General features: G+C 35.4%; 1 protein-coding gene across 1 annotated transcript; it reads right to left on the reverse strand.

Moving 5' to 3' along the window:
- Nucleotides 1-25,823, reverse strand: Smp_163720 (putative endophilin B1; the record flags this gene model as incomplete). Its single annotated transcript, XM_018790332.1, has 8 exons — nt 1-595; nt 4,315-4,404; nt 8,155-8,241; nt 24,147-24,220; nt 24,555-24,686; nt 25,528-25,548; nt 25,592-25,733; nt 25,773-25,823. 8 exons carry the CDS (start codon nt 25,821-25,823, stop codon nt 485-487), a joined length of 708 nt encoding a protein of 235 aa, XP_018655686.1. The 3' UTR covers nt 1-484.
- Between the last annotated feature and the right edge of the window lie 490 nt (nt 25,824-26,313).

Here is a 26,313-nt window from a genome sequence, read left to right on the forward strand (position 1 = left end):
ATAACAGAATAGATAATTTTTCAATCAACCAACACCAACCCACCCACCAAAAAAAACAATAAAAATATGAAAAATACACATAAACCAGAAAAGAAACACACACACGTACACAAACATAAATCGAAGAATAATCATGAAAGCATTGAAAAGAAATAAGTAAATTTTTTATTTAATTCAATAATGTAATGAATGACATTATTGAAATGTATAAGGCAAATAATATCGATATTAATATAAATATACACTGAACAGTAAAGGTGTGTGGAGATAACAAAAAAAAGACGAGCAGTTTAAATCGATGGGGAACGCGAAGAATTTGGGACCAGAAAAGAGTTTCAACAGAGTAGTTGTATAGCGTGACTGTTGCACAAAATAAAGTTCCATATATGTATATATTAGTTATTACTGGAAAGACACAAAATTGGATTTTTTTTGTTTTTATTTCAATTTAGCCTCTTTTTTTTCTCCCCCGAAAAGCATATGTTTACTTTAATCTTTCCATTTGAGCAGACAATTCTTCAGTCCTCTGTTTGCATTCAGTGAAATAAGTTCGTTGAGCTGCGACTAATTCTTTTAATGCCATCATGTTAGAGTCCTGGGAAAACAAAAAACATATCAATGCGATAAATAAACATCATCAAATTTATTGATATTGGGTATAGAATGAAATTATTTGTAATCCGGATATTCACCTGAAAGGCCATCAAACATGGATCGGAACAACATTCACATCTTAGCAGGTTGTTAGTATTCTTAGAATACAGGTTAATGTTATGTCAGTCACACTGGATAGTTGCGACGCTAAAATCTTTAGTGGTTTTTGACGGCAACCCTAAAAACTAAAGCGAAATATTAGTCAAATGTACAATATTTCAGATTTTGGTCATCAGGTTAATATTTTTTATATCTTTTAACAACTAGAACTATGAATATGGACACACAGGGACACTTAAGGAAGTGATAAACCCGTTTTTGTTTTTGTTTTTCTTTGGCTTCTAACGGTTCTTTAGTGATTGGATTATGTGATCAATCATAACGCTGATTCTAATTACGAAGTTACTGGTATAGCGATACTAACTACGCAAATAGAAAAGTTTATACAAAAGTTAATGCACTCTGTAAACGCAACACAAGCACACTTCAGTCAAAATTGTATTAAGCTCCCAATCATTCTTGACTCAGCCTCAAACTAATGTGAAGATAAAAGAAAGCACAATGTTTCATCCCCGCTCCAACTAAACATGATCCAGAGAAAAAAACAAGTGAATTTATACATTTTTTAGTCTGTTACTTACTTACTTACGCCTGTTACTCTCAATGGAGCAAAGGCCGCCAAACAGCATTCTCAAACCCACTCTAATCTGGGCCTTCCTTTCTAGTCCTATCCAACTTTCGTTCATTCTTCTCATATTTGTCTCCATTTCTCGGCGTAATGTGTTCTTTGGTCTTCCTCTTTTCTTTTGGCCTTCAGGATTCCATGTGAGGGCTTGTCTTGTGACGCAGTTGGGTGATTTCCTCAATGTGTGTCCTATACACTTCCAGCGCTTCTTCCTGATTTCTCCCTCTGCTGAAATCTGGTTTGTTCTCTCCCACAGTAGAATGTTGCTGATAGTGTCTGGCCAACGGATCCAAAGTATCTTGCGTAGACAACTGTTAATAAACACCTGTATCTTCTGGATGATGGCCTTCATAGTTCTTCAGGTCTCCACCCCATACACTAGAACTGTCTCGACATTTGTATTGAAAATTCTAACCTTGGTGTTGGTTGACAGACAGTTGTTTTGAGTTCCAGATGTTTTTCAGTTGTAGATATGCTGCTCTTGCTTTGCCGATCCGCGTCTTCACATCAATGATGCTGCCTAGATATGTAAAGGTTTTCACATCCTCCAAAGCTTCTCCGTCAAGTGTAATTCGATTGATGCATGCTGGATTGTATAGGAGAGTCTTGCTTTTCCCTTTGTTTATATTGAGACCTACTGCTGCTGAGGCTGCTGCTACACTGGTCGTCTTCTCTTGCATTTGTTGTTGCGTGTGTGATGGAATAGCCAGATTATCTGCGAAGTCTAAATCGTCCGGCTGCATCCTAGCTGTCCACTGTATCCCGTGCTTCCGTTCAGATGTTGACGTCTTCATAATCCAGTCGATCACAAGGAGAAAGAGGAACGGTGAGAGTAAGCAACCTTGCCTAACACCGGTCTTTACTTCAAACGAGTCGGTGAGTTGTCCTTCATGGACAATTTGGCAGTTTAATCCATCATAGGAGTTCCGTATGATATTGACTATCTTCTCGGGCACGCCATAGTGTCGAAGAAGCCTTCATAGTGCTGTCCTGTCCAAGCCATCAAATGCTTTCTCGTAGTCAAAGAAGTCGATGTAGAGTGATGAATTCCATTCAATTGGTTGTTCCATAATGATCCGTAGAGTTGCGATTTGGTTTGTGCACGATCCATCCTTACGAAATACAGCTTCTTGATCTCCAAGTTGGGCGTCCACGGAATCCTTCATCGTGTTTAACAATACTCTGTTGAAGACATTTCCTGGTATTAAGAGGAGAGTGATGCCCCTGTAGTTATCACACTTGCTGAGATCGCCTTTCTTTAGTATCTTGATCAGAAGTCCTTCTTTCTAGTCTGTTTTTTAGTATGTTAGTAGAAATTAATCATTTCAGATGTAAGTTTTACGATCCATCATTCAGCAGTGCCTCAAAAAGTCAAAATGGTGATTATTAAAAAATATATTTATTTCAGCTCATTTGGATGAAATTTTCTGGAAATAATTGATTTCCTAATATATGTCATTTTGTTCACACTCTAACGTCCATATACTAGGGAAATTAATATTTCCCAGAGTGAATTAAGTGATCTAGTTTATAATAACATCCAGAAAACGACAATTTTAGATTCCTACATAAAATTAATTGTTATGATTAGAAGTAAATGCTTGACCGCTTGATTAATGAATTATATTAATCAACTAATAGATTATTATTGAGTAAAATGAGTTCATGACTTTAATCTCCTGAGTATTTATTTTCATTGCAACATAACATAATTTTTCATGTTACGGATCAGTTCAGTCAGTCAGTCACAACACAGAACTTTTTATGTACGTACAATCAGTTCAAGTTGCCATTCCATATTAGCACAGAGATGCAGTTATCGATTCAAATCCCACAATAGTAGAAGTAGTAAGAGCAGTAAGCAGTAATCGGAAAGATTAGGATTTGAAGATGTTATTGAAGGAGTATAAACCAGTGAAATCAATTTGGAAGCATGTAGGTGTCACGAGACTTACATATTTTGTGGAAATTCGCACACAATATATGTGATTACACTCTGAATTTAAATGAACGGATATTGAATTTATCGGTTACTGAATGTACTATTCTTATTTATTTTGTTCAAATCAGCTCTGTGATAAACATTTAGAGACAACTTTATTGATTTGCTAATTACAGGTAAGATCTAGAATGCTTCTAGATGTCATACTCATGACAACATACAATAGGTCAAACACGTTTTTGGTCAAATCAACCACATTGTCGGAAAAGATTACTTAGAATTTCATTTAAACATGAGTAACATGTACGTATGTAATGAGTGTAATTCAATGTTGTACACAAGGTGTTAAGGTTCATTAGTAATCCATAAACGTGTACAGGAAACTATGCCCCCAAATGCCCTGATACAGCCGAGAGTGGAGAGAGTCCACTCTCCCTCTCGAAATGCTCTCACATGACCACGCGTATATAGCCTCTGACAGGGAAATCCTACTCACTGTCTTCTCGTGGCATGGTAGGGTGTTGTTTACGAAATTGAGAGGACGAAAAGCGAATGTCCAGCGCTTTAACCGGGTTGGTCGACACGAAATATTCACTTAGGGGAGTTGGAAAACCCTGATTCCAAAACAATGGTGCACATTAGCTCCAGGATCGTCAGGAACATATAGCGTTTGGACCAATTATTGGTCACCGACTACCATGGGACTGCATCTCCTCACGATGCTCCACTGTGTTGTGGATCAGACCTTTAGGTCAAAGGTTCCGGGTGTGGCCCTCTAAGAAAATCACCTGTTTCAGTTTGGGCAGTATCACAGCCCTCACACAAATCTCATTTGATTTGTGTGGCGCATATGTATCTGGTGCCTCCTTGTACCAATATTTATGTGTTTAAATAAATAAATAAAACAGGAAACTATATGGGCTATTAAAGTATTAGTCAGTTACAATACAACTTTGTTTACATTATTCATTAAAAAAATGTTTAATAGTAAGAAAAACAGTGACTATTTTCATTGGTATATTAACTGACTTACATTTACCGACTTGACCTGTTGTAGTCTAGATCTAGTTTTATCTAGTTGTTTATAGAGAACGGTTTTAGCATCTTCCATTTTCTTCAAAGTCTGTTTAAGAAAAAGAATGGCGTACATGAATACACATAATGGAAGACCTGGAGGACAGTTTTGATCATAATACAACATCAATTAATCATTGTCCTTTTAAATACATTCAAATACTATGTACATGTTTTTAAGTGAAATATAACGACCACTGATTATTTCTCTGAATGTTATTTTTATTAATTCTTGTGAACAAGAACAGAGGTAGAGCCACTCATCAAAACATTAGTGAAATCAGTAACCCTAATCTTACTGGCAATCATCAATCTAATTCTTTCTAAATAGGATAAAGATACTACAAACGTAAAGAGGTTTTATTCACGCTTCATTTTTTTTAAAAGAATAATAAAAGCTACTTAGGTCGGTTATCCAGAGTTAAAACAACAGAAGGAGATTTCTGTATTACAGATGCTGACAAACAATGTTATATCAACAATTCTATTTTTGAGACCATTGACTTGTTGAATAAATCATAAATGTTTGAAATTATGTATAAATAGGAAAGCTTCCTTACTGCCCCCCCTTAAATTGGGACGTATTATAACATTTCTCTGACGTAGTGAAGTTAAGTTTTTTTTATATCTAGTAAGAGAAACGCCATTGTTGTCGATGATCTGAAGTTCAGAAATATACCTTGAACATTACAATAATAGGTATAAACATCAAGTTCACCGAAAATATCATTCATGTGCAAGTGACTAAACCATTTTTAGTGCTGAAGAGAGGATTGAGCATTCTAGTCTTAAAAAAAATTTGAACGAGAACACTATATCTTGGCTTGAGAGACAAATGAGATCAGTTTTATGCAAATATCAAATCAACCTAGTATGATGCTGAAGACAAAATTATGATGTTTACTTTGTGCTACTCATGTTTAATAAGTAGTGTAAGTAGTGTATTTCAGTATTCATCACTAAAGTTAAATAGATAGACAAAATTTCAGCTATCACAAAAATTCAAATCCATAGCCTCAGATATAGACACAATCTGAAAATTTACCAAGTCATTATTTTAAAGTTATTCAACATGAATAAATCCAACTTCAAACAAACAATGGAAAATACCATCTAGACCATTTATCATATTGGTCGCCAACACAAATCTTTAGATAGATTTAAAAAAACAATATACAACGGCAACTCTACAAAGTATGACAGAAGTGATTATTCACTTTTCTTCCTTTAGGAATGCTCACACATTTTGTCCCGATAATAAAAACCTCATGTGAATATAAAACAGACTTGTTACCAGGTAGGGAAATCGAATTTATACCTCACGACATGAAAAATTGTACTTATTTATTGATTAATTCTTTAAAAAAATAAAAAGCGATTACATGTGATATTTATACATAATTGGTCTATTTTACTATCAGAACAAACAGAAGTTAGTGTGATTTTATGTAAAATCACGAAATTCAAATCATGTGAAATCTGTCTAATGGTGGATGATTTTTGTTAAGTAAATAGAAACGTTTGAATACATTTAAAATTCCATTTACAAACTGGTGGCCACATTGCAACTTGATCGATAGCATTCGATCAGTACTAAAAAGGATTTGACACGCATGACATTGATCACCACCCAGTGATCAATCAATTGTGATTCCATTTACAGCATCAACCACATGAAATTTAAACAAATCTCTTGATGAGTTACTTAGACGACGCAGGTAGAGTTATAATACTATGTGTTAGAATTTACCACATACTAAGACTTTGGAGCTATGGCTTATTCGTTGAGGGCTATCAATTCCAAATATTAACACATAGTTCGAACCAGGTCCAAAATATCTTTGATTTAGAACAACATATATAAGCGAACAATATTCTTTTCGATTAGATCCTCATCAGGCTTTATTCTAATAAACAGTAATATTTATATGTATATACGAAATTATTAAACCAATCAAGGCAGTTTATGTGTCAATGATAACAGTGGAATAGATAACATAACTAAAAATAATAATAAGTGAAAAGTACAAATTGGTAGTGTAATGACAGGTGTACTAGTTGTGATAAGTAATAATAAAGTCTTGAATCAATGTTACATAATGGGAAATAGGTCAATGATTAGAAAAAATATAAACACTGAAATAACATTCATAAAATGTATAAGATTACGTAATAAGAAGTGTTCAGATAATTGGACCGTGAAGCGAATATTTGAAAAAATAAATAAATAATTGGTGGGGGGGTGAAGAAAAATAAACGAAGAAAGAGTATGGAAAATAAAATTATTTATTAAGGCCAAGGGAGAAATAAGAGTGTTACAAATTTCTTATGAACACAAAGGCCTGGATTGTTGGATCGAATTCCTATAGCTTCTGCTATGTGTAAGAGACGAGATCGAACCTCATAAGGAAAACTAGTAGGAATACAATAAATAACTTTAAATGGCTTATTTCTATCAACTATATGACCGCCATCGATCAGTGTGATAGAACCGAGCTCCGTATTGTCTTGACAGTACCTTTTGCTAACCACGAAGGGAGGTGTTCACTAACTCTTTGGTTCAGTTGTCTGGTAGTGCGCCCAACATAGCTTTCTCCACAGGAGCAGCTGAATTCATAGATACACATAGAATTGGCATAACCAGGTAACTTATCGTTTAGTTGAGGAATCACCATAGATCAGGTCGAGTACGATAGACAGAAGTCGGCTGCATTAAACGTTCTATTCACTGCTCTAGTCAGTCTATCACGTAGTACATCACCAGATAGATTGACGTTGAATCGCAGTTTTAGGAAGAGAGGTTTCTTAGTAGCTGTTGATATCTCTATTTTCTTATTTGTTACACGCAAGTATTTCTTCAGGAAACCTTGTGGATAACCCCTTTGATTTATAAAGTAGACTAGTATCTCTATCTGTAATTCCAAAAGTGTGGATCACAGGACACAGATGTATAGTTAATAAATGAGCTATATCAGTAAAGACTATTATGCAGCCTAAATCGAACGAAAGAAATAACACTAACGGTATTTCTACACATTCCGAAGCAAAGTGGTATTAAGTAAAATAAAAATTGATAAATTTCGCCAATGACTTGCCAGAGGTCATAGAAAAGTAGTTACAAACTAGATACAAATTCTTCCACTTGTCAACAGTCAACCAAATTCAGTCTCCACTTTCATTTAACATGACATAGATGTAGTACATAAAAGTTTATTTAATCTTCAATTTAACCAACACCGCCGTAAACACACAAACAAACCATGCCGATACTGATCGTTGATTGTTTGTGCACCATAGATTATACAAAATCAATAAGAAATTACCGAGTGCGCATTGATATTTTTAGTATTATTTTATGTTACTGGAATATTTTTTTTTATTTTTGGAAAATGCGACGACTAACCGACTAATTCATTTTATCTATATAACGAATTATAAAAAACTAAGCTATTGTTGATCATATGACTGGTGAAATCTATGCGATAGAACAAGCGAGTGCATTAAAGCCATGTATATATGAGCAACACATATGTGATCTAGATGATAGATCAGTTATACGGGGGGGGTGGTATCAACATATCCTCTAGCCGACAATCAACTAATGTTTCATTTAACAAACAACAAACATCAAACAAAACTGTGTTTTCATATGGAATTTCAAAATTTATTAACCATCTCTTATAAATTATTTATAGTAGGTTAACTCAGCCTTTCATTATAAAACCATGACTGCTAATTTTAGAAAGCCAATAGTTCTTTTAATATCAAGAAAAAAAAACAAATCTAGAATAAGGCTTACCTCAGGATCTGGATATTCGTTATGCTTCACTTTACTTCTAAATTTATCATAGTCCAAACGATACGACTCCAAATGACCAAGTTCTTTCTGCAAAAACATAAACATATAAAGAGTTATTTTAACAAAATGGTTATAGATAAAAATCTATTAGAGTACAACTGGAAACCAAACATGCACATTATACAGTAGATAATAATCTATGATACAAACGATCTACAAGATAGAGTTATTACTTACACAATTTGTTTAACTAGACAACTAAAATTAAATTGAACATCTCTGTAACTGAGGAGTCCCATAATAGGACGAAACGGCCGTCCAGTGCTTCCAGGTTTTCCATGGTCGTCTAGCTTCAACTGACTCGTGATTTCAACTATGAAAAATCTCTGTAACTGTCTACGAACACATGTTTTATGATAGCTCGAATATTAACATCTTTCATAAGGTTAATTAGACATGATATTGTTAAGAATGTAAATTAAAGGGGTCTGATACCAGTTTCAGTTCAAAATATACTTAGATATATATATTGTGAAAATGTGTCTTTTTCGATATAATCGATTAAGAATGGTACTTTTTCACAAGAACACAAAAATCTTGAAATAATTAAAAACTTGATTGATTAAAGGAAAATCTAAATTCTACTTAGCAACATCTTCAATAACTGTAAGAAGAAGAATGAAATTCTGATAAAACTAGTTAACAAGAATGATCATTATTTCGTTGTTAGTAAAGTTTGAATTATCCCATTGTTGATAAAGAGGACTAAATTTTAATCAGTCTTTGTTAGCATATGTGTATCTTGTCCGGGTTGCCTCGATTTAGCTATACTGTCACAAGTTTTATAAAATGGATGGATTATGGTTAAGAATGGAATCCAGGATTTGTGTTCGGTTTATTTTAGGACTCATTATACCGATGTATTTATATTCCAGTATTGATTTTAACACTAAAGCTCAAACCCATTAACCTTCTTCTTCAATTAATAATCGGTTATCTACTAACCTACTGAGTCCGTATAGCTACTAGCTTGTGCGATGAATATAATTTTTATATTATTATTGTTAAGGATTTAGTTATTTGTAATCATTACCACATCACTTCTATGGTTTAATGATTAAAGTACTCAACTTTCAATCAGTGGACTGTATGATCAAACCCCAACTCATTTGCTTCAATTAGGTTGACCGGATAGTAGTATCATAAGCACTACAAAAGTTTAGCTCAAAGTTGGTTACGTGAATCCATAATTGGCATATATTCAGGGTGAAAAGCCTGCTTTTTTTAGTAATTGACCTACAAAATCATCACTATACAGTTTAACGATTTGCAGATAACAGTTACATTTTCCATGAAAGAAAGATTTTAATGATAAGTTGTTCAATCATCCAATATTTGTTTATTTAAGAGCTTACATCAATATTTTTCATATTAGTGATTAATCATCATTACTTGGTTACATATTCAGTCAATATGGATAATTGATTACAAGTTCATGTAGACAATAATTTTGCCCCCAAATGCCCTGGTACGACCGAGAGTGGGAAGAGTCCGCTCTCCCTCTAGAAATGCTCTCACATGGCCACGCGAATATATAGCCTCTGACAGGGAAGTCCTACTCACTGCCTTCTCGTGGCATTACCGTTGTTTACGAAATTGAGAGGACGAAAAGCGAATGTCCAGCGCTTTAACCGGGTTGGTGAACACGGTGAGTCCACATAGGGGAGTTGGAAAACCCTGATTCCAAAACAATGGTGCACATGGGCTCCAGTATCCTGAGGGAACGAATGGCTTATGAACCTGTTGTTGGTCACCGGCTACCATGGGACTGCATCTCCTCACGATGCTCCACTGTGTTGTGGATCAGACCTTTAGGTCAAAGGCTCCAGGTGTGGCCCCTTAAGAAAACCACTTGCTTCAGTTTGGGCACCTGAGCAGTATCACAGCCCTCACACAAATCGAATGAGATTTGTGTGGCGCATATGTATCTGGTACCCCTTTGTACCAATATTTATGTGTTTAAATAAATAATAAATAAGACATTAATTTTCCTTTGAAAAATAGTTTACTGGAGAGTCATAAGGGTAAACATTTTTGGATAAGCGTTATGCTGGATTCAATATGAAGGATACAACACTTTGATTTTATTGACTTCTACAAATACACATTAGACTCATGCAAATATTTTGCATAACTAAAGATCATTCATTAATATAATGTGACACGGGTTGGAGAATGCTGGTCGGCGGCCTATGCTCCATGGGAGTAAACAGGCGTAAGTAAGTAAAGTAAAGTAACATGCAATATACAAGAATATAAACCCAACGACGAAAAAAGTGTTAATCATCTACTGAAATGAAAGCACAACATCACTAAAGTATAGTATGGTATACAATAAATAACGTTATAAATGAGAATTATATTAGTTTAGATAGTAAGGCGTTGCACAGCCAGATAGTCTAAGGCTCGATATTCTACTTTTAAACTCAAACATTATGTAGAGAGAAGCTTCTCACAGAAATGTCATTAAAACTTACTGCGATTTTATCTTATTGTAGCATATATTAAAATAAATCCTTTCATGAGTTCGTCATAGAAATCACTTTCGACTTTTGCAACATCTTCAAAATATCAACTTCGTTGATACTAAGTAATCGTCCAACATCAAGATGGGTTCCCTAATGTCCTAGTAGTGAGTCGTTTTTTCGTAAATTCACCCAACTTGGAATTCGGTTCGGTGACTCATCGAAATCTTGGATGAGTACAGAACCATTAAATCATTGAAAAACTCTTTTCAGTGAATCCCCACATTTATATGGCGATAACAACTGATAATAAAATCGAATAAATTATAGATAATTTAAGAGGCGTAAGTGATGCAGATCTTTGTAATAGGGCTTGAAACTAGTTGATAAATAGCACCAACTCTAAAGTACATAGTTATTAGTTGGATAGCCATTGATTTACACAACTTTCAAGTACAAGAATGAGGCTCGCAGCTAAGTTCTGTTTTCTTAAGTTCAGATAGCACAGATGAATCACTACTCCTAACACAAGAAGTGCAATTCAAAGTAGAACACATAAAAATAGATAAGACCAATCTCTCTTCAACAGTTTTCGTCTAAAATCATGCACTGTTGTGCCCAAAACTAGCTTTGACTGATAAAAGTCAAATGTTGAATATTTATTAATCTTGACTATGTTGAACAATGTAATCTTCGTCAGAACAACTATGATTTGATATAGTTTACTTAATCTCACTTAAGTAACAAAAATGATCATACGACTTGTATATTAGGCTGAACAAACTAAGAAATTCTGACTTCTTTTAGGTTGGTTAGTTTTCTTTCAAAAACTAGTCAATAAGTTACAAAACAGAATATGTTAAGAAAAACATATAGAACACACTCCAATCAATAGACCACATGCTTCAGGAGGCTAAAAACGTAAGTCACTGTTTAAGGTCAATCAATAAGGATGACTATTGTGCACAATCAGAAAATAAAATGAATCTATTCACAATTACTTTTTCAACTGCATGAAATCCAATTAGTGACAAGATAGAAAATCGATTATTTGGAAACCAGTTAGTGTATTTCATTGTTAAACATAACTATTTTATGAGAAGAAAACTTATGATCATATGTGTATTGATTGGATATAGCAACTCAAGAAAGGAACTTATCATAAGAGGGTTAATTCTAAACTTTTTCCAGAACACATATATAGGGTAAGTAGACATGTAGTAGTTCACTAGTGAATTCTATTTAAAACTTTGTATTTCATAAAATACTGATATAAACCAACAAAACAAGCTGAACATAAACTTACTTGTATTTCAGGCCATTCAATTGCCAAAAAGTGATGTAGTACACATAATGTTTTCTTTTCTAGTATTGCATTCCTTCGACTTTCAGCTGAAGCTATCTCACGACTGTATTCACCGCATTGTGATAATGCCGCGCCTAAAATTTTAAAAAAAACGATCAAATTAAAACTTTCTGAATAGGCTAATTACTTAGTAGGTAGGATTCTCCGTATTATTGAGTCAGTGGTATGATTTGATGATCAGGTAGGTGAATACATTCATCAAATAGAAATTGTAAATTATATTTATAAGCCAAACATTTATTTCATGGCATACGTATAGTATAATAAGCATTTATTTTCACCAAGCTGTGGCCTAATTATTAAATCAATCAACTTTTAACCTCTCTTATCTACTTCAGCTTGCACGGATGAACAATATCACCAGTACAAATATAAACTGTACAAGAACTTGTAATTTACGTATGAGCTGTATCATAATATCGTTAAGGTTACTTGTTCTAAGAGTGAGTTGACTAAGAATGATAAATGGTTATTTGCATTAATAGTAGGATTAAACTTTGGATGCATACAGAGATTTAGAATCACTCGTTTTCACTGACAAGTAATAAGCTCTCTAAAGACTAGACTGAAATGATGTATAGCCTTAAACTCAATAGTTTACCATTTCATGTTGTTACACTTTACATTAGTACAGTTAGTATGAGAAAACCTCGGAAAAATAAGGAAAAACGATACCGGTATTTAAAAATAGTAGAAAACATCCAAATGAAACAAACCAAGTAAGCAAAGGATACGGAATCATAACATAGACACAGAACTACATAATCCTCTATAGCTGTTTGGATGCTTACTAATCTGTATGTAACTTAAAATAATAAACCCCGTTGAGAGGAATGAGTTTCTGAAATTAGCAGTAATCATCGCAAGATTTCATCACATTATAATGATCTAGAGTCTAATACAAAAAGTAACGAAAGTAGTTGAAAACTCTGTAACCCAACGGTGATATTGATTACGTTAGAAACCATAATATATAGGGGAAATTTGGCTTCTGTCAGTCATTTTGTATTATAAGGTATATTAACATCGAAGATGTATTAACTTAGGATGAACATTCAAAGAACCTCCCACAGGTATTCATAATAAACCACAAACACATCAATATAATTGATCAACATACATAAAACTGTTAGGGGGAAGCGAAATATATAACTTCGTAAATTAACTGTAATTGTGAATAAATCAACTTGATCTACACATATCCCTTAAATTGTTGATCACTTTAAATTAACTACTTCCAGTCCAATACATTCAAACCTAATCATCGGCTAGATATTTAAAAAGATATATATTTCATGGTAACTTTTGATGTCGTTTGATTCAGTAGTCGGTGTATAAACAAACCATCATTTACAGTCTTGGAATCTTCTTTTCATAGAGTCATATCACTTTGTCCTGTTGAACAAATAGTAACTTATTTTTCAGCCAAGATAACTGATCATAACAGCACTTTGTGCGTCATAATACGAAAAACAATATGTCGCTTTTAGCTTGGAGTGCTTTTTTATCATTTAGACAAAATAGTTGTAAACTATCTCTGTGGCGACTAACTTTAAGAAATCGAGTTACCAAATAGTACAGATCATTCTAAGTTCTGATCAGTCGGTCAGCTACAACGTAGGACCAGACACAGTTATGCATCGGTCCATGTTGCCATACCTCGTTAGCACAACAAGATGAACACCGGATTCATAGACGTAGTTGATTTAGTGGTGGTAGTATATAAAAGATAGGTTGTATATAAGGATATAGTATAGGAAGGAAGAAAGTTATGAAGCAATTTTAATCTCAAGGTTTAAGGGAAGATAAAGAGTGTATACACTTACGCCATTGTGATCGATTCTGAGCCATGTCACCTAGAGTCTCCAACCATTGGTTCTGATAGAATTTAATTGATAATATCTGTATATTTACAATCAAATTGTATGAACTGCAACGTCAATCAATCATCAAATCGAGACCTGGGGCAACTGCGTATACGGTTCAAGTAGCCGTATTTCAAGCCCATAAAGTGTGGGAGGGGTTGATTTAAATTACAGTGAAAATTTGAACGTGAGAAGCACAGGATATGAAAAAGGAAAAAGACTGAAAAATAATGGGTTAGGAATGAGATTTACAGTATTGAGGAGCCACAATTAGAAACAGTTACGAAGGTATGCTATAGAAATTCTGAACATAGATGTATATTTTCAGGAAGTTAGCGCAAAATCTCAAAGTTTGGAATAAATAAACAAAGAAATAGTATATGTCAATGGTGAACATTGTACCATAAAAAAGCTTGTAAGCAGATGTATCTGAGGAAAAAATAGTTTAAAATTTATTCATCAAAGTCAATGATGATAGCAAATTACTTAAAATGAATAAAGGAATTAAATCAATTCCAGTCTCATCTGTTTACTTCATTTGATAATGATTATGAAATTGAATGAATTGGTTCATCTTTTCGAATAACTAGGAATTACTGAAAGAACAAACATGTCGTCTGATGATCATGTGATAGATAGATAGATTTGTAAAGAACCTTTATACTTAATTGTAACAAAATCAACTTGCATCTTGTCTAAATCTAGATGTTTTTGTTTAGCTGTATAAAGTTATGCATATTGTTTGGTTCATGTATAGTGAATGAGAATACGAGTGGGGACAATCGACTATCTCACTAAATTCTGATAACCATACAGCAAACAGTTAATTTGCAAAAATAACAACTAATTGTCTTAATCTTCACTGCTCCTTCTGTAAATATCAGTTCATCTTCTCTAATTCCACTGTTCATGCATTTTCCTACCAATTACCCTTCATTTCAGTTATTTCCTTATCGGTCTTCTGTCAAAATACATTCTATGTCTGACCATCGCCATATACAACTTATATGGATATAAGTAGACCACACTACATATATTGCTATTTATTTTAAATTGTAATACATGAAACTTTTCTATTTTCAGTATTTAAATCAAATCAGTGAACGTACACAGGATGATAATTATTAAAACGGTGATTTAATGGTTAAGGCACTTTGTTTCCAAGCAGTTAGTTGGAGTTTCAAATTAAGCTCCGCCCAAATTCAGTTTGGGGGTGATAGCACTAATTGTCACTGACAAACTCTTTTACTTAAAGCTAAGAACATAAAAGAGTTATTAATAAATGAGTTGAAATGAACGCCCAGAGAAGGTGACTTAAGGTGTGTTTTACGGGTCTTATACACATTAGAATGTATATTTTATCTCATCAATAAAAATTAAAGATAGGACTGTAAATAAATTGTAGAGAATGTGAAATATGTTACGAACGTCCCGAACAAGAACATGAATTACAACTGAATTCAAGTTCTTTTACTAACGACCATATTATAGTAATAGCAGAAGGGGCTAGGGATAAACGTTGAGTTGTCAAGTTATCCAAGTGTATCGTGGTCAGTAATTACGATTATATTCACTTGGTATTGTTTACTTGAACCTTCCCATTGATGTTTAGGACGGCAATTGATCAATCTCTTATTGGCACATGTGCATACTGTGAGTATTGCCTCGATATTGCCTTAATTCACGAGCATTATAAACTAAGATGAATGGTGGCTAGTAGTGGAATCCAGGACGCTCATTTCGTCCTGTTTGGGACCCATCAGCCGGATGTACATGCATCTCAGAGTTGATGTTCACTCTAGGACTTGAACACAGTACCATTCACTTCAAACGCCATCGCGTTATCCACTTAACTACTGAGTCCTAATAGACACTGGGTTCGAGTGCCAGAGTGAACATCAACTCTGAGATGCAGGTATATCCAGCTGATGAGTGCCAAATAGGACGAAATGAGCGGCCTGGATTCCACTGCTAGCCACTATCCATCTTTGCTTATAATTACGATTATGTTTTCATTTATTTTGTCATGCAGTTGTAATTATTTTGGAATAGTTTCTATTATCGAATTGATTGGGAACATAAATTCCTTTATGTTGCAATTTTTCTTCAATCATGACTGACTGTGCTACACTTGACACCTCCATAGCATGATGGAGTAGTGTTTTCGTCGTCGAAAACTTTACACGTTTTATGTAAGCCAGATAAAACGACAGAAAATGAAACGCGCACTCTGTCATGGGTAACAATAGCGTAAATAATAATTATCGCTTTATTTTGGTTGGTCTTCTGGTGCAAGGTCAGAATTTCAAACGGGATTGGAGTTTATCCTCTCCCCAATTACATATTTATGTAACGACTGCTATCTTTCGAAAAATGACAAGCTTACAGAGAGATTTATGTTAAATTTTCAAAATCACATCTCATTTTCAAGCCTCTGTTTTAAGACTGTTAGCATGACCCTTAATTTACAACATTAATTACATTCAGAAGAAATTGAGACCTGATATAGATTGCACATAAGCAATGATAACAGACATACAGAACCACAAGAAATTTTAAAATACATATTGCATCGCAATATTCATTCATTTAGACTTATTTATGAAGTAATGGTCAATAAACAAAATGAAACTAATACTAATAAATAGGCTCTAGGGTTTATTTTAATTTGATCTAATGTAACTCACTAACCAGTTTTATGTATTCGACTTTGAGTCACACTTGTTGTATGAGCTCTGGCAAAATTACATACTTTACAAAACTGAACCAGAAGGAATGAGGTTCAAAACTTTGACCGAATAAGAGACAACTAATTCAGGACTGATCGATTTTAATATCTAACAGAAGAACAAAAATGATTTGAAAAAGATGGCCTACAATTGACGCTTAATTCAAGTCTCTTAATGGTTCCTAATTTGATCTATACCATATGTTAATACATAAAAAGGTGGTTGACATATTTAACTTTGAATAGATGTTAAATTAAATTTCAGAAATAGAAATAAACAAAATATACAACCAATTATGAACATTTTAAAATTAGTATAGTCAGATGGTAGATAACGAAGGAAATGAGCAACAACGTTACAATATGTCAAGAAACAGGCAGAGGTAAGAAGAAAAAAAGGTGATAAATTTCAGGTCAAAGAATCGATCTATACGTTATTCTTTTGAAATTATTAATTTAACGTCAAGAATTCTCACTTCATTAACACAAAAATATGAATGAAATGAAAGAAGAATAGTTTTCAATGAATGCCCATTAGTTTCTATTATTATAAATTTAAATTAATACTTCAAAGAGATAGACATTTCATTTAATTTATTTGAACACATAAATATTGGTACAAAGGGGCACTGAATTCATATGCGCCACACAAAAAATTGTCAGTTCATTTAATTGTGTGATGCTATGGTACTGCCCAGGTGCCCAAACTGAAACAGGTGGTTTGCTTAAGGGGCCACACTCGGAGCCTTTAACCTAAAGGTCTGATCCACAAGGCAGTGGTGCATCTTAAGGAGATGCAGTCACACGGCAGACGATGACCAACGATTGGTTAATACGCCATTTATTCCCTCACGATCCTGGAACCCATGTACACCATTAGTTTGGAATCAGGGTTTTCCAACTCCTCTAGGTGAACTTTCCGTGTCCACCAACCCAGTTAGGGCGCCGGACATTGACTTTTCGTTCTCTCAATTTCGTAAACAACACTCCCGCTACGAGAAGGCAATGAGTAGGACTTCCGTGGAAGAGGTTGTATACACGTGGCCATGTGAGAGCATTTCGAGAGAGAGGGTGGGCCCTCCCCACTCTCAGCCGTACCAGGGCATTTGGAGGCAAAGAGATAGACAAATTCAAGGTGAATAGATCTTTTAAGAAGTACGGCGTATAAATTAAACATGGACAATAAAATGAAGTTTTTGATTTTGAAATGGTTAGTGTTGTTAATGTAGAACTTAAAAAGGATTTATTGAAGAGAACAACCTTTGATCAGGTCATTTATTGTTATTAGTTTAACGCTGTGGTTTTAACTTGAATGGTGTGTGATACAAGAAATACTTGTTTTGTAACTTAACAGATTAGAAAATTAATTGAATGAAGTGTGGATTTTGGTGACTGACCATAGAACTTATTCATAAATTGTAGTGACTGTTAATCAGTTTTGGCTATCATAATTTGTTCAAATCACAATGTTGATCCATTCCTATCCAAATGTATGAGTAACTTTTGTGTACATTCTAAACTATTAATTCTATATGAATATATTCTGAATAAAGTTTAAAAAGGATAATCTGAGAACAAATGAACTTTGGTGCTAAACACTTATTGATCTCTATTGAAAATTCACTTTTTCAACTCTAATTTTGCACAAATTACTTGGGCATTTTTTTTGGAGATTATAGTGAAAATGAACAACTCAGATCTAGAGTAAATATAAAATAATGCTATCAAAAAACCACATATTATTTAAACGGTCCAACTGTAAATAAAGCACAAAACAATTCATTACGGTTCATAGTGTACCCATTAGTTTATGTGCTCGTATGAAATGAGAACAGCTATCAGATGTAATAAATGTTGTATATATGGAGGTACTGATCATAATAATTAGATTAAACTAACAATAATACGGTCAGTAGCATATTTTTGAAGCATATTTTCTCTAATCATTTAGTATCTGGCTTTGTAAAAGTTGATATACTGACCAGAACTTTTTAAATCCAGCCTAGCAGAAGAGAACAAACATGTACATCGTTGTCCATTTTTAAAACGAATTGTGATCGTTAAATAGTCTCTAGTTGATAGTGTTTTGTGATATGAAGGGCAATAAATAAGTCTAAGACTCAGGTCATTATCAAATTGCCCAGTAAGTTTTTCTTGAAATTCATATCTTCTGATTGCTTTTTCTACATGAATCCCAATCATGTTTCATCTGTGTTCAATATTTTATTCCCAAAAATGTTAAACAACTAGATAATTATCAGAAGGGGTTTTGTGGAGATTTAGTACTTTTCATAGTTGAAAGCGTGAGTCAACTGAAGCTAGACCACCATGGAAAACCTGGAAACACGTCTGTTGTGAGATAGGAACTCACTGAAGACAATTGGTGAATGGTTGCTCAACTTCGTGGATCAGTTGAAGTTAGACATTAACACCGTTGGATGCCAGCTCAGTGGTCTATCGGTTAAAGGCTTCGGCTCGAGACTGGTAGGTCCTGGGTTCGGAACTCGCGAGAGCGGGTTCGTGGATGCGCACTGCTGAGGAGTCCCGTAACAGGACGAGACGGCCGCCCAGTGTTTCCAGGTTTTCCCTGGTGGTCTAGCTTCAATTGACTCACGCTTTCAACTAGATAATTACCGACTGCTTAATCATAATATCGTTTGATGACAACTCATTTAAGTGTTTAGGTTAAGAAATTAGTATTGACGGTATATATCGATCAATTATATCGTAAAACTAGTCATGATCTATCGATCAATATTTCTTTTACTATTGAAAAGCGTCAAATATAACGCTCATAATTAACCATAAAAACTTTTTCTTCACTGGAGTTTTCAGATTAGTTTGCGATGAAACCTATTGATTTGGAGCCATCCACTGCTCATTCATTGATGAAATTACCAATCGATTACAAATCATTGGGCTGGGCATTAAACAACACTCACTATGATAAAACTTAGTAGTAGCACTACGCTACTGGAATAAATATTGTGAAGTGCTGACTTCGACCTTGAAACATGCCGGTTGGAAATAAACCGTTCAAACCATAGATTAATCAAGTTATAAGCAATCAATACTATAGCTCCATTCAAAACGATTCACATTGTTGATTACAAGTCAGATAACGGCAACAATTACTTTAGTTCAAAAACGCCTAATATGTATAGATTAGATAATTAGGCTCATTAACTGCTTGAAAAAATGATTGCAAAAAGTTTAGTAATTATTAATATATTGATGGTATAATTGTTCATGAATACCGTTATTATGTTCCCTGAAATCTAGTCTACTTCCGGAAAATTTAATGATTTATTTTCATAAAAATTTATTTATTGCGGTATCTTAGTGACTTTTCCTGAAAATTGAAATCCGTATTCCTAATTATTTCGAACTTGTATTTCTGTTTGATCCTATAGTTTACCATGGTTTTTAAAAACATTGTTCATAAGAGAATTTATGGTCACTTAAATTTAACGCAACTGCATACCCATTAGTGAAAATTATTCGTTCAAAATATAAAAACCTTGCAACGAATAGTCCTTGATATTAGTCTATCAGTTAACCCATAGTAGTCTGAGTGTCTGTTTTCATTTGAAATGCTTGCATAATTTACTTCTCAATATCAAACCAGTGTTAAGTTTTGCAATAAAAGGCCTCAATAAGATGACATAAAGGTTTTGATTTAACTCCGCCTGTAGCTCCTCTGTGGGTTACTGCCGGTCCCAAGCCCGGGTAAAAGAGGAGGGTTAGGCATGGGGTTAGCGATCCCATCCCGTAGAAAATCAACTCGCTAAAAAAACGCTAACCAGAAAAAATCATTCAAACCATTCAAACTCTGCCCTGGGAGTAGAAGGAATAATTATGATGCCTCATGATGAAAGCCGAGTTCATTCGGAAGTCATGAGGCCGATGCACTTTCTTACAACCAGAGCGACAATTTTTATAAGTACATGGAATGTCCGGACAATGTAGGAGACCGGAAGAGTCTTCCAAATTGCTGCAGAAATGAGAGAATACAACCTGGAGGTTCTTGGAATCAGTGAAACACATTGGACGCAGGTTGGACAACAACGACTGTCTTCAGGAGAACTTCTGTTATACTCCGGTCATGAAGAAGAAAATGCCCCACATACACAAGGAGTGGCATTGATGCTGTCCAGAAAAGCACAAAATGCACTTATTGGATGGGAATCTCATGGACCAAGGATCATCAAAGCCTCCTTCAAAACAAAGAGAGAGGGCATCACAATGAACGTCATCTAATGCTATGCGTCTACCAACGACTACGATGAAGACGCTAAAGGCCAATTCTACGATAGGCTGCAGTCGATCTTCGAGAAGTGCCCAACCAAGGATCTGACCATTCTGACGGGAGATTTCAATGCCAAGGTTGGAAAGAACAACACTGGATACGAAGACGTCATGGGACAACATGGACTGGGAGAAAGGAACGAAAATGGTGAGAGATTTGCAAACCTATGTGCCTTCAATAAACTGGTCATAGGTGGCACCATATTCCCACACAAAAACATACACAAAGCCACTTGGATTTCACCGGATCACACTACACAGAATCAAATCGACCATATCTGCATCAACAAAAAGTTCAGGAGTACGATGGAGGATGTGAGAACCAGAAGAGGAGCTGATATAGCATCCGATCATCATTTGCTGGTCGCCAAGATGAAACTAAAACTCAAGAAGCACTGGACAACGGCGCGGACAACATCACAAAAGTTCAACACGGCCTTTCCTCGAGATGCTGACAAACTCAACCAATTCAACATAGCCCTCAACAATAAGTTCCAGGCCTTTCATGATCTACTCAATGGAGAAGGAACGACCACGGAGAGCAACTGGAAAGGTATCAAGGAGGCAATCGTTTCAACATGTCAGGAGGTTCTGGGCCAAAAGAAGCGCCATCACAAGGAATGGATCACAGTTGGTACACTGGATAAGATTGAAGAAAGGAGGAACAAGAAGGCAGCAATCAATATCAGCCGAACAAGAGCAGAAAAAGCCAAGGCACAAGCCGAATACACAGAGGCAAACAAGCAAGTGAAGAGGAGCATCAGAACCGACAAACGTAAATATGTGGAAGATTTAGGAATGACGTCAGAAAAGGCTGCAGGAGAGGGAAACATGAGACAACTGTGTGATACAACAAACAAACTTGCTGGAAATTACCGTCAACCAGAAAGACCAGTGAAAAACAAGGAAGGCAAAGTAATCACCGACTTTGAAGAACAACGAAACAGGTGGGTAGAACACTTCAAGGAACTCTTGAATCGACCAGCTCCGCTGAACCCACCCAACATCGAAGCAGCACCCACAGACCTCCCAATCGATGTTGGCCCACCAACAATTGGAGAGATCAGCATGGCCATTGGACAAATCAGGAGCGGCAAAGCAGCGGGACCAGACAACATCCCGGCAGAGGCACTGAAAGAAAATGTAGAAGCAACTGCCAAGATACTCCACATCCTCTTCAGTAAGATTTGGGACGAAGAAGAAGTACCAACAGACTGGAAAAAAGGACTTCTGATCAAGATACTAAAGAAAGGCGATCTCAGAAAGTGCGACAACTACAGGGGCATCACTCTCCTCTCAATACCAGGAAAAGTCTTCAACAGAGTATTGTTAAACAGGATGAAGGATTCCGTAGACGCCCAACTTCGAGATCAACAAGCTGGATTTCGTAAGGATAGATTGTGCACAGATCAAATCGCAACTCTATGTATCATTGTGGAACAATCAATCGAATGGAATTCATCACTCTACATCGACTTCATCGACTACGAGAAGGCATTTGATAGCGTGGACAGGACGACACTATGGAGGATGCTTCGACACTACGGCGTGCCTGAGAAGATAGTCAATATCATACGGAACTCCTATGATGGATTAAACTGCCAAATAGTCCACGGAGGACAACTCACCGACTCGTTTGAAGTAAAGACCGGTGTTAGGCAAGATTGCTTACTCTCACCCTTTCTCTTTCTCCTGGTGATCGACTGGATTATGAAGACGTCAACATCTGCAGGAAATCACGGGATACAATGGACAGCTAGGATGCAGCCGGACGATTTAGACTTCGCAGATAATCTGGCTATTCTATCACTAACGCAACAACAAATGCAGGAGAAAACGACCAGTGTAGCAGCAGCCTCAGCAGCAGTAGGTCTCAATATAAACAAAGGGAAAAGCAAGACTCTCCTATACAATCCAGCATGCATCAATCGAATTACACTTGACGGAGAAGCTTTGGAGGATGTGAAAACCTTTACATACCTGGGCAGCATCATCGATGAACACGGTGAATCTGATGCAGATGTGAGGGCGCGGATCGGCAAAGCAAGAGCAGCATACTTACAACTGAAAAACATCTGGAGCTCAAAACAATCGTCAACCGACACCAAGGTTAGAATTTTCAATACAAATGTCAAGACAGTTCTTCTGTATGGGGCGGAGACGTGGAGAACTACGAAAGCCATTATCCAGAAGATACAAGTGTTTATCAACAGTTGTCTACGCAAGATACTTCGGATCCGATGGCCAGACACTATCAGCAACATTCTACTGTGGGAGACAACAAACCAGATTCCATCCAGCGGAGGGAGAAATCAGGAAGAAGCGCTGGAAGTGGATTGGGCACACCTTGTGGAAATCACCTAATTGTGTCACAAGACAAGCCCTCACATGGAATCCTGAAGGTCGAAGGAGAAGAGGAAGACCAAAGAACACATTACGCCGAGAAATAGAGACAGACATGAGAAGAATGAACAAGAACTGGATAGAACTAGAAAGGAAGGCCCAGGACAGAGTGGGTTGGAGAAAGCTGGTCGGCGGCCTATGCTCCATTGGGAATAACAGGCGAAAGTAAGTAAGTAAGTAAAGGCTTTGATTTAACAAACAAAAGTACGTGAGCTTACTCACAGCGATTCTCGACTGATTTTACGAAAATTATTATCCATTTTTGGTTGATAAGGTCAATGAATACACAGCTAGTTCTGCAATGCTTATTAGGCTACATAATTTTGTTTACCTTCGTTTGAAAGATCAGATACATTCCGAAAAACTTAACTAAATCACCAAGTTCAATGAATGAACACATCTTAGAGCATGTCGTAACATAGAGCAAAAAATTGCTATCACGTCAACTTCACCTAAATACAGTGTCTTAAAATTCCAATCTATGACCAAATTATCAACAAATTATTATTTTTCACTACAGCTAACATGTTTGTAAAATGCCAAGACTTATCAAAACTTACCTTTCGTGACATGTTTAATAATATGTTTTTTCCAAAGTTCTATGGATTCAACTACTTCTACCGCCCTCTACCTTTAATTGGTGAAGAGTAATAAGAATACCTTCAATTACATCAGAAAGTTATTCTACCGTAAATGAATAGCATTTTTCTAGGTTCATAGAAAAATTTGAGACAGAATGGTGAGGTAGAAAGTGAGTAACTTTTTTTGAACTGGGAGGAAAACTAAATATCACACACGCATATATCCCATGAACCATGTTGAGGATTTAAATCAACAATGCCCGTTCCATCTGAGATGTCAACTGGCGGAACTAATAATATAAAGATATATTTGCCTGACACGATACAAGACACTGTACTTATTTCAGTGGGTTAAATTTACTTTTTATTCATTTATTGAACCCTCAGTTCGGTGAATTGGTGGGCCGGAAGGAAGAAGACGATACTTACGCTACCGCAAATTTTAAATATATGTACTTTTTTAAGAGGTCCATTTGTTATTCAGTTTAGGAAAGAGGAAAGATATCGAGACTTTTATTGTACAGAATTTGTGCTTAGTTAAACGTTGTAAGTTGGCCAGTCAGTCCCAACAACGTTGTAAGTAGTGTGGAAGACTTGTTTCATAGCTATATTTTTCAGACTTACCATATGCAGTACCAGCTCCGACACCAACAGCTATACTGAGTAGTGTATCTCCAAGATGTTCGGCGGGTAACTTTGCAGGAACCTTCAGCCAATAACTTTTGTTATCTGTGACCATACTTTCTACTTTGCAAGCTAAATAAAATAACGAAGTATAGATTCAATGATCATATTTACGCTTTGACAACATACGTTAAATAATGCAGTGTTCAAGAGTGTGGACTCACATATCAGACAATGCATACGTTAGTAGTACAAAAGTCATTAATACTACTAATTAGAGACATTAACCTTCATTGGTGAGGTGGCTCGAACCCTGGGATAGACATCGAATATTATTATAAATGCTATCATTTAACATAATGCTTTATTAATAGTCGTTAGCGAAACACCAAAATTTTCACCGTTGATTATTTTCGGGGAGAAACGCCGTAAAAAGAATGTCGTTTTTCTACACACATCAAAACATCGCGGTCATAAGTCGGTTGTGGTGTTAACAGCTTTTTCAGTTGTGAATAAACCAAGACTACGAGGTTCCACCGATGCCAAACGAAATCTATTCTAAATATGACTGTTTGGCGGTGCTCGGGGACTTATATATTGTAAAATAACTTTGGAAAATATCAACTGCGGTCAGCTCGATAACCAGATAAGTAAATAATATAACACCAGGTTTGTAACTTGAAAATTTGATACCCAAAAAATGAATATGGTCAACATACATACAAAACATCAAGAAATTAAAATCTTAATATTCCCGCAGAGTCAAAATTATCCTTAAGTGCTTGTAGACTGAAACTTCTTTTTCTCAGAATAAGTGACATGTTTAGCTCTCAGAGATCACGGCGGACGATAAACATGCAAATAGAATACGAAACAAAGCACCACACAAAAAATGACAGACAGCATTCGCTTATCTTTAGTTAACTGAAAGATCACTTCATAAGAATAAAATGAGTTTTTAGAGTGAACTAACCGACATCATCGAACTTTTTTACTAAGGATAAAGAATCATGAGTTGTAGATAAAACACAATTTACAGACACACGGATTGATCCACTGCTCAATAGCCTCCATAATCTGCTTAGAAGCTTCATGTGTGGATTCTGCTTGCCTTAATAGTGAGACAAATTCCTCATCGAATTCTGTCTTTTCAGCTCTTCCTATGACTTCATTTGTTTTCTTCAAAAGTAGTAATTAATTTCCGAAATCCAAACAAACCTGCAGAGCCCTATTAAGCTTTGTATTAGTATTATCCAAAAATTTCTTCATTCCTGCAAGAACACGTTACACTTTTGAAAGATAAACTAAAATCTATCAACGTTTATTGAACAATCTAAACAAAATAACTTTTGCCATCAATATCAATAAAAGACATAAAAATATGTTTTCTTTCAAATTTTTGACGATTTGATAGCTAACCTTATCTTGATTTGAGACATTCTACAGAATACATTTACTTCATCGTAAAAGAGTTTCAGTTCACAAAAGGCGTTAATCTGGAAGTCCTATGTAGGTTCTAGCAATGAAGACCACCCATACGTTTCAGCGTCTATGAAACGGGCCGTGATTTATGCAAGTCAATGGTCTGATCGGAAAGTTGTTTATCAGAAGTTCTGTAATAAATTTTCTGTTCTGCAACCACAGGAAAATCAAAACTTACCAGCTTTCGCTGTTCATTTTGAAGACTAATTCTTTTTCGCCCAAGTATAGAAGAATTTGAATATGTAGTCACTTCTTACGCAACATTACTACTGAGTCA

This window comes from Schistosoma mansoni, chromosome W (assembly GCF_000237925.1).
Source record: "Schistosoma mansoni strain Puerto Rico chromosome W, complete genome".
Lineage (NCBI taxonomy): Eukaryota > Metazoa > Platyhelminthes > Trematoda > Strigeidida > Schistosomatidae > Schistosoma > Schistosoma mansoni.